Source organism: Neophocaena asiaeorientalis, unplaced genomic scaffold (assembly GCF_003031525.2).
Source record: "Neophocaena asiaeorientalis asiaeorientalis breed wild unplaced genomic scaffold, Neophocaena_asiaeorientalis_V1.1 scaffold82, whole genome shotgun sequence".
Classification (NCBI taxonomy): Eukaryota; Metazoa; Chordata; class Mammalia; order Artiodactyla; family Phocoenidae; genus Neophocaena; species Neophocaena asiaeorientalis.
In genome coordinates, this window is record NW_020173068.1 from 998,079 (window position 1) to 1,010,884 (window position 12,806).

The 12,806-nt window shown below is 40.7% G+C and overlaps 1 protein-coding gene across 6 annotated transcripts in view; it reads right to left on the reverse strand.

Annotated features, from left to right (window-relative positions):
* The window catches only part of ATRN (attractin), a 163,025-nt gene that overhangs the window by 77,910 nt on the left and 72,309 nt on the right, over positions 1–12,806 (reverse strand). For all 6 annotated transcript variants that reach the window (XM_024742914.1, XM_024742908.1, XM_024742910.1 and 3 more), the window contains exons 10-15: positions 12,034–12,188; positions 9,116–9,200; positions 5,669–5,889; positions 3,216–3,337; positions 2,171–2,309; positions 169–359 (exon numbers count right to left, since the gene is read on the reverse strand). In XM_024742914.1, the coding sequence (XP_024598682.1) occupies positions 169–359; positions 2,171–2,309; positions 3,216–3,337; positions 5,669–5,889; positions 9,116–9,200; positions 12,034–12,188 (913 nt within the window). The remainder of the gene's footprint in view (positions 1–168; positions 360–2,170; positions 2,310–3,215; positions 3,338–5,668; positions 5,890–9,115; positions 9,201–12,033; positions 12,189–12,806) is intronic.

The window sequence follows — 12,806 nt, forward strand, 5'->3', positions numbered from 1 at the left end:
AGAAAGACTCTATTAAAAGAAGAGAATCTGACAGTGTAGTTCCTCAGTGTATTACACTGTACCTACTAGCATTCCTCCTACTGCCAAGCACATCACAGATAAGCTGCAGTCATGCTGTCAGTAGAAGGATGGATACTAGAAACTTAAGTTCCAAAGATTTTAACTCACCGTGCTCTGCAATGACTGCATGATTCGCAGCTGCTTAAGGACAAATTCCACCTTCTTCTGGGTTGTAAGAGAAGCCAAAAAGGCATTGTGGTTCCTACAGGACAATTTTGCATTGTCATAATTCTCTTTGGCAGTAGTTATTTTCAGACATGAGTTTCCAACCAAATGCCAGCCAATGCCACAGATATTTTCTTTATTAAAGAGGGGAGAGAAAAACAAAGAGTTTTAGAAATCACACAAAACTATGTATATTAGCAGCTTGAACTGCTGAAAACCTAAATGGCTTTTGTGAGCTGAATTCTAGATACTTCATTCGGATGTGGTGAGTGCATCAGACACATTACTAAGGACCAAATACAGAATACACAGAAGAATTTTTTAAATGTTTATCAGTCATATTTCCTGGATCTCAAGATGCATATTCTGAGGTCAACCCTCCTATGTTTTAGAGGAAAACATTTGTTTGATGCCACTGTTAAACTTATAAACCTCCTTTTGAAGAAAAATCAGAAACAAGGCTAAAATCCTAAGAGCAGAAAAATGAATATGCATTATTGGAAAGATGGGGTGGAAAACTGCAAGAACAGAAATGAGTTGGTGAGTGAGCAAGCTGCACTGTTTTCACATCAAGTGAAACAAAACATCCAAAAAGTGAGGTGGAAAGAGGATTTTTGGGAAATAAACCGAAGTGCTACAGTACACCAGGTAAGTTTGTAATCTGCTACTGTGACCTCCCTGTACCCACCCAAGGAACTGCACAGAAGCTATACATGCTTCCTGGAAGACAGTGCACAAGCAAAGCAACTTCACCGGAACCAAAGTACCCTGGAGATGCCCTCAACAATGTTCATCAACAGCCAGTGAGATAAACGGAAGGTGCCACGGGAAAGGGATCATTTCAGAGCAGATAAAGACTTGTTCCTCAAAGTGTGGCATCAGTGTCATTGCTCGCTGAAATGCAGATTCTAGGGCCCCACCACAAATTTGTGCCAGAATCTGGCTTCTAGCAAGACCCCCAGGTACTCTGCTATGCCCTAAAGTTTGAGATGCAATGAGGTAAAAGAACAAGAACCCCACTCTAGCAAGCTGAATCAAGTACTTCCGAAGGATTTCAGGAGGGGCCCAGTAGACTCCAGCTACCCTGTACTTGTGCTGCACAGAGCCAAAGAAGTCCCCTTCCTGGGCTTCCTGGTTGAGCAAATATATCATACAGTTTCAGCCATGGCTGGCTGGCTTCAGGCCCCCAACTCATCATTCTGAACCTCAGAAGTGCTATAAATTGAGGTATCTGGGGCTGGGGTCATCCCAGGAGGTGCTGCTGACAGAGACATCTCTCCTTTCCTTCTTATCAGAAGGTGCTGAAAACCTGATCCCAGTGGTCAGTAAGAAGTACGCTTCATAAAGTGTACAGCAGGGGCTTCCCTGGTGGCGCAGTGGTTGAGAGTCCGTCTGCCAATGCAGGGGACACGGGTTCGTGCCCCGGTCCGGGAAGATCCCACATGCTGCGGAGTGGCTAGGCCCATGAGCCATGGCCGCTGAGCCTGCATGTCCGGAGCCTGTGCTCTGCAACGGGAGAGGCCACGGCGGTGGGAGGCCCGCATACCGCAAAAAAAAATAAAAAATAAAAAAATGAAGTGCCCAGCAGACTGGCTGCTGAGACTGCTGCTTTCTACTCCCAGGTTACCGTAGAGTGGGGTAGGGACAATGCAGAGTGGGGTAGGGACAACAGAGCAGGCTCAATGACACAGAGTCAAGCTGTCCTTGATTCTCCACAGCAGCAGATGACACTTCACTTTCTTTCAAAGGATGGTAGAAGTAAATACTTAAGAACTGTATTTCTGCTTTAAAATATAACAACCACAATAGTGGTGAGGGGGAATGAATGGATAAAACGAGTTCGCCCCTTTTGCAGGGTTCAATCTAGGCTGCACAGTATTGAGGGTGTGTGTGTGTGTGAAGTCTTTGGACCCACACACATCAAGATGCCCCTGGCAAGGCCTACCAGGCAGGGCGATGCACTCCTGATTCCGAGGCTCCCACTGGCAGTTCTGGTCCAGGGCACAGCTCCTGCAGCTGGTCTTCTTGTTACAGTAGTACATGGGGTTATCCTTGGGGCAATGATCATACCTGGAAATGGAGATCTAGAATACAATGGACAAAAGCTTTTCTCTTATATCCACAGAGAGAACTCATGGCAAGAACAAATAGGATACTAAAAACAACAGTCTAACTGAGGAAGCAAACTACAAATACATACATACATAAATAAATAAATAAGATGTAGATGAAGCAGCACTGCAGTGGAAACACTACAGTGAAATGTTCTGTTCAAGGACATGCCTTTACCTAGCAAGGAAGCAGTGCATTCTTCTAAGCACCATGCTTCAACTTGCTCATCTGTAGAATGGGAATGTTGAACTTGCTGCTTTTTAAATGTCTCCCAAACATTCTAAAAGTTTTTAATTTTATGAGCTGCTTTACAGACTCACAAATAATGTCTTATAAACAGTCAAAAATTATAAATTTTGAGTCATCATATCTTTTTTTTCCTTATAACCTAAATAAAAAATCATAAATGGTAAGCATAAATTATGTTGAGCCAAGATATAACATAAGACAAGGAGATTTTGCAAAGTCTATTATTTCCACAATTCAGTTTGGCTGCTGCTACACACCTGACTCACTTTCACTCTCAAGTCCTAAATTGCTCCCCAAACCCTGCATATGTAGAGGGAGCACACCATTACAAACTTCACACCAAGAATCTAGTATTTAGCCATAGCCATGCATAGGGACTGGGGTGTACTCAGAATAATAATCTTGCCTTCTTCTAAACACCACACATCAATCCTCGTGGCTAACAGAACCTTTGGAATTAGGACATATAGAGCATCCCTTACTAAAAGAAACTTGAGCAATAATAAAATTCAAATCTACACTGAAGGTTTCAAAGATAACTCTGAGCTATACCATACGCTCTAAAATCTACATCTAATCCCACTCAGGATTTTTCTATCCTCTGAAATCCTTTAGAAACAGCCTCTGACCTGGCCTTCTGTGCAGCTGTGGTTCATAGGGACACAATGGTCATGGCACCAGTGGCAGTCATTTGTGTTGGCCGTGCAGCTGTAACAATCCGTGTGCTGGTCACATCTGTCATGGTCAAGAGCTGTGAAGAGAAGAAAAATTCATCAACTGTGACAGCTTCTCCTCAGAAATGTCACAGGCCATTACAACTGCTGTTGAGCAAGATATGACACTGAGGCAAAAAAAATAAAATAAAATAAAATAACAAGCCTTGGGAAGTAAAATGAGGAGTGAAACTGGCAGGAAAATATATTGGTGTGTTCAGGTCAAAACAGTAAATAAGTAAACAATCTGAAGAAAAGTAAATAAGTAAACAATCTGAAGAAACGCCATTTTGTACTCCACCCTCCTAACAAAAGTACACAGAAAGTGAAAAACAAAGAATAATTCAACGATGTGATATAAAGGAAATAGGTCTGGTTCTTCGAATATTTTTCTTTTCAAGAAAGAAATCAACTAGCAGTTGAATGAACACCAAGAACAGCCCAGGGGCTAAACAAAGAAATGTAGGAGACCAAGCCATTCCTCCAGCTATAAATGCAAGGCTGCTCTGGGCACAGGAAGCAGGCAGCACCACAGAACCCCAAAGAAGGCAATACACATATATGTAAGTCCAAGAAATTCTGGGCTACTAGAGACCTGTTGATCTCCTACTGACCCTAGACAGGTCAAGGTCAGCAATGATAGAGAAGAGACACAACAGTGCTGCCTCATCTATTGAACCATTCATGGACATGGCACATGGTAGAATCCATGGACAAGAAAAGGCAGGGCCCACCCTCACGAAGACCCCAACAACCTGCTCCTTAGGCTGTTCTTCCTGCCTTGGTCATCACCCCATGGACTGGGCCCACAGAGAAAGCAGAGTGAACCAAGGAAGGTGACATCTGAGATGAGTTCATAGCAAATGGGTTCATAATGAACCACCTAAGGTAATTAAATATTACTTCCTATAAACTTGCACATTTAATTTGAACTTTTTAAATATGGTTAAAAAATAACTATTTCACTGATTGTATCCCTTTTAGGAGACAGTGACTAACCCTACCAAGTTCTGGTCATGTTAGTTCTCCAGCACTCACCAGCCCACCAATGAACCTGTAAAGCTGCCTGGGTGTTCTTACTGAGGATTTATGCTCAGCTTAATTTGGAGCATTCCAGGAGAGTGAAAGCTGCCTCTATCCATCATAACTCTCAGGGTAACTGCTACACCAACCCTAATAGTTAAGAAATTCAGTCAACATAGTTTAAATTAATTGAAGTGAAACAATATTTTTCAGAGACATTTTTCTTACTTTTAAAGGACTTTCTCACATATGACTTCATTGTATTGCACTGTGCTATTATGTCAGAGCAAAAGGGTAAAAGGAGCTGAGTAGGTAAGATGAAGAAAGCTTGGACAATATAAGGGGTGGTTCTAGAAGGAGGGATCACTGTTCATCCTCAGCAACTGTCTGCCTTGCTATCACTGCTGTGCCCAACTAGAGAAGCTAGAAAAGAATAATACCTCTATCCACTATAACAATCTACTCCAACACAGCTTTTCTGGATTGGCCCTCTTAATCTTATCCTTAATGTTAGAACTGCATAATCCAATATGGTAGCCACTAACCACAGGTAGTTTTTATTTATTTATTTTTTGGCCATGCTGCGTGACATGTGGGATCTTAGTTCCCCAACCGGGGTGGAACCCGTGCCCCCTGCAGTGGAAGCGTACAGTCTTAACCACGGGACCGCTGGGGAAGTCCCCACATGCAGTTTTTAATTTAAATTAATTAAAATTTTAAAATTCAGTTCTTCAGTCACACCAGTCTCATTCCAAGTGTTTGATAGCCACATATGGCTAGTAGCTAACATATTGGGACAGCGCAGATATAAAAAGTCCTACCGGATTGCAGTGCCTCAAAACAGCTGAAACTAGGTTCTGGAGTTGGTATACAAAGTCTATGCAATGCTAAAAGGTTTTGCCTTCATCATTAGCAAACAGCATACGTGGCACGTTCCTATCCATTATAAAGATGTTTACAATCCAATTTTCAAACACCCATAAAGCATTTGCCCAAGTTATTACTGAATAATTTTGGATAATAAAATGAACATTAAAAGTACACATTGGATGGCTTTCCCTGGTGGCGCAGTGGTTAAGAGTCTGCCTGCCGATGCAGGGGATACGGGTTCATGCCCCGGTCCGGGAAGATCCCACATGCTGTGGAGTGGCTGGGCCTGTGAGCCATGGCTGCTGGGGCTGCGCGTCCGGAGCCTGTGCTCCGCAACGGGAGAAGCCACAGCAGTGAGAGGCCCGCGTACCGCAAAAAAAAAAAAAAAAAAAAGCACACATTGGATAAGTGACTTCACAATTCAGATAAAATGAAATCTCAAAGTAATTAAATTTTAAGAAGAGATAAAAACATACTTCCTTTAGAAAAACACTCTGATTTTAACTTTTCTTCTTGTGCTTCAGTCGCCAACTCCCAGGAGACACACTGAGATGACCCTGTGTCCCACACACACCGGATGCCAGGTCCTGCTGCTAGACAAGCAGCTTCACTCTGGTGTGCTTCACACTGTTCTGAAGTAAATACCAGGATGTCACTGAGGAGGAGACTATTGAAACCACCAAATACATACATGGTGCTAAAAGAAAAAAAAGAGAGAGAAAGAGTTCACTGGAAACTTACATAAACAAATGCATGATATACTTCTTATAATCTTTAAACGAATCTCACATATCAAAAGTCCTGTAAAAAAGTTATTTTTCAAGACCTCAAAAAACATTCTTATACCTTTACCTCCCAAATTCCAACCTTTCACAATGGCCTGTGACTACCCCGAATAGTTCCAATAATCTACCTCCTCTTTACAGCTACTATATTAAAAAGTTCTCATGATAAGTGAGTGACTTTTAACCAGGATTCTTCAAAATATTTTAGTGACAGGGCAAGCTAGCATATTTTAAAATTATACACATAATCCTATATCTACATGTTTTTAAATATTAAAAATAAGTATGTACAATTTAAGAAGTATAGATAAAGGCTCTCTAATCAAACCTGTGTAATGAAACACAGACCAATAAGAAAGAGATAAAAGTGCATATGAAAATTTAGTACACAGTACAAGTCACATTTTAATTAGTGGAACAGATGATTTCAAGGATTTCTTTCAACTCTGAGATCCTATAATCCACCAAGAAGTTTAGTACTAACCCACAATGAGGTATCAAATAATTCACTCTCACTGTGCCTCAATTTTCCTCAATCGACAGAGGATAACTAAAGCATGAAGATTCTGTGGTTGCATTTTTACTATATCTGAAAACTGACATATTTCAGTAACCAAAAATGAACATCAGGTTTAATTTTTAACTTCATATTGGTTTACTTAGCATCACATTATATAGTCTGGTTTCAGCTAGTCAATTTATTGCTTAAACCAAATAAGCTCCATCGGCCTCTCAGTACAGCTGGTGTTCTTACCAATTCTGAATTCATCTGGTCACATCGGCTATGTGAGGGTAGGCAAAGTCCTTCAAAGAGGCTTGGAGCAGGGAACTGAAAAGAACAGCTGCATCTGCAGCAGTCTCAATGCCTCACAGCCCACTCTTCTTCTTGCCTCCCTCAAAAACCACAAGGACAACGACTAAGTGAAGCACAGCTGGCCCAATGCAGATGCTCGATTAAGGGAACCATCATTCAAAATGTGGAAATCAGGTGAATCAAAGTTTCTCTTCAGGTAAGTTACTTCACAAAATTAAACTAACCATTACAGCAGAAATGAACACAACACTGTAAATCAACTATACTTCAATTTTAAAAAATTGAAAAAAAAATCAAACTAACCATGGTTTTTTACTACATGACCTCCCTTGTCATGCCCTGCCCCCCTCCAACCCTGGCCCATTCATACAGATACTCACATATAGGCTCAAATACTCCACTGGAATTATACAAAAAGCACATTATTATAACGCAGGCAAGCCATCCCCAATTCTGATTCATGGTTAAATTACATCTTACGGTAAACTGTCAACTTCTCTGAGTTTATATAAAACCTCCGAAATGTTTTGATAGAAAATCCATTTATTTGCTAATTATCATTATGGTACTAACAGCTGCCATTTAGCAAATGCCTATTATGTGCCAAATCTTATGCTAGGAGAACACCATGAATATAAAGATGAACACAGCTGAGGCCAGGCACTCACAGGCAAGATGATGACAAAATGGACCCACTGTTTTTCAGATGAAGAACATCAAGAGGCACTTACTAGAAAACTTTAAGCGTTTTCCTTACTGAGGAAATATCAAGTTACAATTTAAGATAAGACTTCAGGGATTTCTCTGGTGGTCCAGTGGTTAAGAATACGTCTTCCAATGCAGGGGACACGGGTTCGATCCCTGGTCTGGGAACTAATACCCACATGCCATGGGGCAACTAAGCCCACGTGCTGCAACTACTGAGCACGTGAGCCGCAACTAGAGAGCCCACGTGCCACAACAACAAAAAGATCCCGCACGCTGCAACGAAGATCCCACATGCCACAACTAAGAACCAACGCAGGCAAATAAATAAATAAATAAATATTTTTAAAAAAGATAACACTTCAAATTAGTAGTCAAAAATTCTTCCATTTTGGGGCTTCCCTGGTGGCGCAGTGGTTGAGAGTCCGCCTGCTGATGCAGGGGACACGGGTTCGTGCCCTGGTCTGGGAGGATCCCACATGCCGCAGAGCGGCTGGGCCCATGAGCCATGGCTGCTGAGCCTGCGCGTCCGGAGCCCATGCTCCGCAATGGGAGAGGCCACAACAGTGAGAGGCCCGCGTACCACAAAAAAAAAAAAAAAAAAAAATTCTTCCATTTTAATCTATACCTATCAAATATTCCCACAGTAAAACCATATTTATTGCTAAATTTCAGCTGTTTACTTTGTGAAAGATGTCCCTTTTTCCAGTATCTAAGTGCTTGAATTCTGTCAATTCAATCTCCACGATAGGTTGCTTTCTTATCTTTCTTAATCCAAGGTGAATTACCTCATCTAACTTTCATTATCACAACAGAAATTTTGAAAATGAAGGGAATCCTAACATAATATCCATCGGCATTATGGCATTTAAATAGTTTCAGGATTGATAAGGCCTAGAATTTTAAAAGGTGAAGTAAACAGTAATCAGAGAAGAAACAAAATGAAAAAAAATTAACAACATGATTAGACTATTTCAACAAATGAAAAAATCAGTAAAGCACACTATAAGGTACAGGTCACATGGCCACTCTGGAGCTCCCTTATATGAAAGATGCTTCTCCAGGGGCAGATTTGTGAAGAGCTCTATTAGTTTGGGCCAGGCACTTCTGAATGATGCAATGAAATGCAGTGCAGACCTCAGATTATCCAAAGACTTGATATATATGAAGCACCACAGACTTGACCTATATGAAGCATCAGAATCTCCCCACCTCTGTTCCCATATCTTATCCCTTATCTAAAGTGCCCTCTCTCCTTTTTTTCAAATCTTTCTTCACCACTCAGACAAAAGCACCACAAACAATAGCAAATAGCAGAGGGCCTAAGACAGTAACTGCATACAACTTTTGTTGTCCCATGCACTCAGACAACACCAAACATAGCTTACTCCGGCATGCTAACAAAACTACATCAACAAACATGGCATTAGAAGTAATTCAAATCCACATCAAATATTTTAAATATAGATCAGGAAATTCATACCTAACATAATTCTGTGAAAAAACAATGGGATAAGGTAATCCTATGAATAATATGTAAGTCCAATATCACTTCATATTTTACTTCATTTTCATTTTAAACACAAGAGAAAAGGAGCAAGCACTTCTTCTTCAATTACCTGTTGTATAAGACTGCTGAATGTCCAAATCTGTTGACATCATGGTGGAGATCAGGTCTGGGAAGCACTGACCATCGGTCACAAGCTAGGAGCAAGAAAAACACATTTCAGAAGGGACTGTCATTCATAATCAATAGGGACTGGCATTTTCTTTGGGAAAGAAGACTGTAATAAACACAAATATATCTCTCAGTTTTTCTTAGTCACACCATTATTTCTGAAGTAAAATGCAGCAGCAACAGAACAGAAGGGCAAGGAAGAACGGTAGGACTCTATAGCAATTCTAACTGGTGAATGCACATTCACGTCACTCACTCTGTTGCCTATCAATATTACCCACTAGAATGTTTTTTTTTTTTTTTTTGCCATACGTGGGCCTCTCACCGCTGCGGCCTCTCCCGCTGCGGAGCACAGGCTCTGGACGCGCAGGCTCAACGGCCATGTCTCACGGGCCCAGCCACTCCGTGGCATGTGGGATCTTCCTGGACTGGGGCACGAACCCGCATCCCCTGCATCGGCAGGCGGACTCTCAACCACTGCGCCACCAAGGAAGCCCTAGAATGTTTTTTAACTTAAGCAAATTTTACATTTTTCAAAGCTTACATAAGTAAAACATGTGAATTCCATAATTATTTTTCACTCTATATTGCTTTGCCCAAACTCAGTAACTAAAACAGAAATGTACAGGTGGAAAATTAAAACTAAAAAAAAAAAAAAAAAATCAAACTTTATCTAATTTTTAAAAGGTCCTTTCCTAGATCTACTAATTTTCCTTTGTTCTGATTCATGCTAGCAACTTCTCTTCTGGACCTCAATACCAACAGGTGCTGCTGAACCATACCAACCTCTGACTCACTGTCTTCTGTTCCCAGACACACAGACTTTCACACTCACTAAACAAAGGTTCTTCCACTCAATCTGGACATTTATTCAACCCTCACAACAAAAGCTTTCACTTTCTTCTCCTACCCAGCCTAAACTCTGTGGTCTTCCTCACATGCAGAACAGAGGCCATCAACTCCCACAGCTTCCTGACTACCCACCTTGCTTCCTTCCCTAAAACCAGTGTGGCAGGAGCCCTTCCTCTTATCCCACCTGACTTTTACCACAGTATTTAAATATGCCCAAGGAGGCACTCAACTTACCCCTTTTCTTCCCTTCACAGACAAGGGTGGTTTTTTTTTTTTAATTAAAACGGTCAACATTCACTGTGTACATCTCACCATATATTACTTCTCAGCCTCCTGTAATCTGGATCATTCCTCCATGTCCAGAGGGTAATAACTGATCTCTTTGTTGCTAAATGTGAAAGACTCTCCAGTCCTTATTTTACTTAATCCCTCTGTAGCCACTGTTAACTGCTACCTCTCAGGTCCCCAGTTTTGCCTCACTTTCCTCCTATTCTCTGACATGCTTCTGCAATCTCCATTCTCTTTAAGACTTCTTTATGTATCTGTTCCCTGGCTCTTTGCTTGTCCCTGATGACACAGGCTCCCTACAGAAGTTCACCCCCTCCTACAGCTCCCCACTGATCTCTGTACTGCTCTGTCCCACAGTCATCTCCAGCTGAACATGCCCCCAAATTCAATTTACTCACTTCCTCCCAGACCCTTTCCCTCTACTTCTATTTCCAGCCTTGGTAAAAAACACCATCTACTGTGGCCCACACCAGATACCAGATAAGGATGCTGTCACAGCTCTCAAAACACACTCTGGACAATCCTCGGGTTCCCAGTAATTCTCAAACACATATGTCTCTTTATCCTCATTGCCACTTCCACAGTCTTGGCTCAAACCCTCCTCAGGACTTCATTAACAGCCTCCTAACTCCCATCTTGCCCCTTCCCAACTACTCATCACAATGCCACAAAAAGATCTTCCTAAGACACAAATACAATTCTATCACCTCTTCTGTAAGATTCTTCAAAAAGCCCAAACCCCTCAGCATGACATAACAGGTCCCTCAAGATCTGACCAGACAACTGCTTGCTTCTAGTTCCACTTAGAGCCACTCTTCCCTGATGTGCTACTAGAACACAGCCAAAACTAAATACTCATAGGCCCAAAGTATGTGGCATGGTCTCTTTCCACCTCTGTGTCTCTAAACATGGGCTTCCTTTGCCTGATAAGTCCTGCCTAACTTGGCCCAGCCAACTTCCCAGTGCTAGGACCCAGCCTGGATGGCCTCCTCAAGAAGGCTTTCCCTGACTGTACCCCTTACCCCTCATGAACTAAGGGATGCTCACAGATGCTCTCATATGTTCTTCTCAGAGCAAGTAACACCCTGAATGCAATTATATTGTCTGCTCAGTTCTCTGCCTCCCCCACCACGAGGCCAAGGACTGTAACTTATTCCTCTTATGATCCCCAATGTATAAGTTCAGTGGCTGGCACATAAATGTCTGTTAAAAAAGAACATCTGATGATATTCATATTTATATCATATGATATATGATAAATATTAAAGAATTTCTCATATCTGTTTTGCATGAACCAATATTGCCCTCTTCTGGTCAGTACATTACCACACCAAATTCTTAAAAAATCGCTGTCCAAGTATTACATCAAGAATGTGTGAAACCAGTTTCAAGGGAATAAGATAAAGTTAAACTTAAACCAACTTAACACAATGCTGGTGGTCACAACTGCGTAACACATATTACTATGTAAGGCTTTTATCTGTGACACAGGAGAGCCCAATCACCGCAACTTATCAAAGGAGGGACTTCAAAAAGAATTTAATATAGAAGTAATGCTTTTTAACAGATTACAATATCAGTCAAATTAACATAAAAAATTCCATTTGGACCTCTTTCAAATAGCTTGACCATTTTTAACTAGAAATATTTTGTTTCTTTTAAAATGTTGCTTACAGACAAGAAAGATTCTTAATGCTAAAATGGCTTTGGGAAACATACCAATGTCGTAAGCCATGAAATCTGAAGAGAAGCATTTGGCTCCATGGCTCATGGATGTGTCATTGTGTGTGTTTCCTCCAAACACCAGCATGGCTCCACTCACTATCACAGCTGTGTGCAAGTAACGGAAAAATCGGCTGTCCTTAAGAATAGTCCTTTTAAGTTTATTTAAAAATAATAAATACAAGGTTAGTTCTTTAGAATATTTATCATCTATTTGCTAATACAAACATAACCATTTTCTTAACTTCAGATCCAAGTGTGCAAATAATTCTAGATTTTTCTCTGTATATAAGTAACTTTCTCAACAATAAACATGTAAAATTGAAAGACATATGAGAATTTTGATAAGATATGTTAAGAGCCTTAAAAATGTTCATACTCTATGTTCATACTCTATAATTCCAGTTTCTGAGTAGATATTATGTGAAATATGGATGGAAGCTTACATATGTTTTATTAATAAGACAAGAGCTAGAAACCAAAACTTCCAACTGTATGGGCTCAGGATACCCACATGATGGAGTATTACACAGTCACTAAAAACGACAATTTTAATGACAGACAATGTAAAATGGTGTCCACAGCATGGTCTCAAATATGTAAGGAAATATGAAAAGAAACCATTGCTTTATAATTATATTATTTCGTAACTCAAATTTGCTTTACATTTTTTAAGATTAGCATACTTTATATAGATCAATATATAGTAGAGTGAGGACAGCTCTAATCTTTTAGGTACTGAGACCACCTCTGTTTGATGATTTCATGGA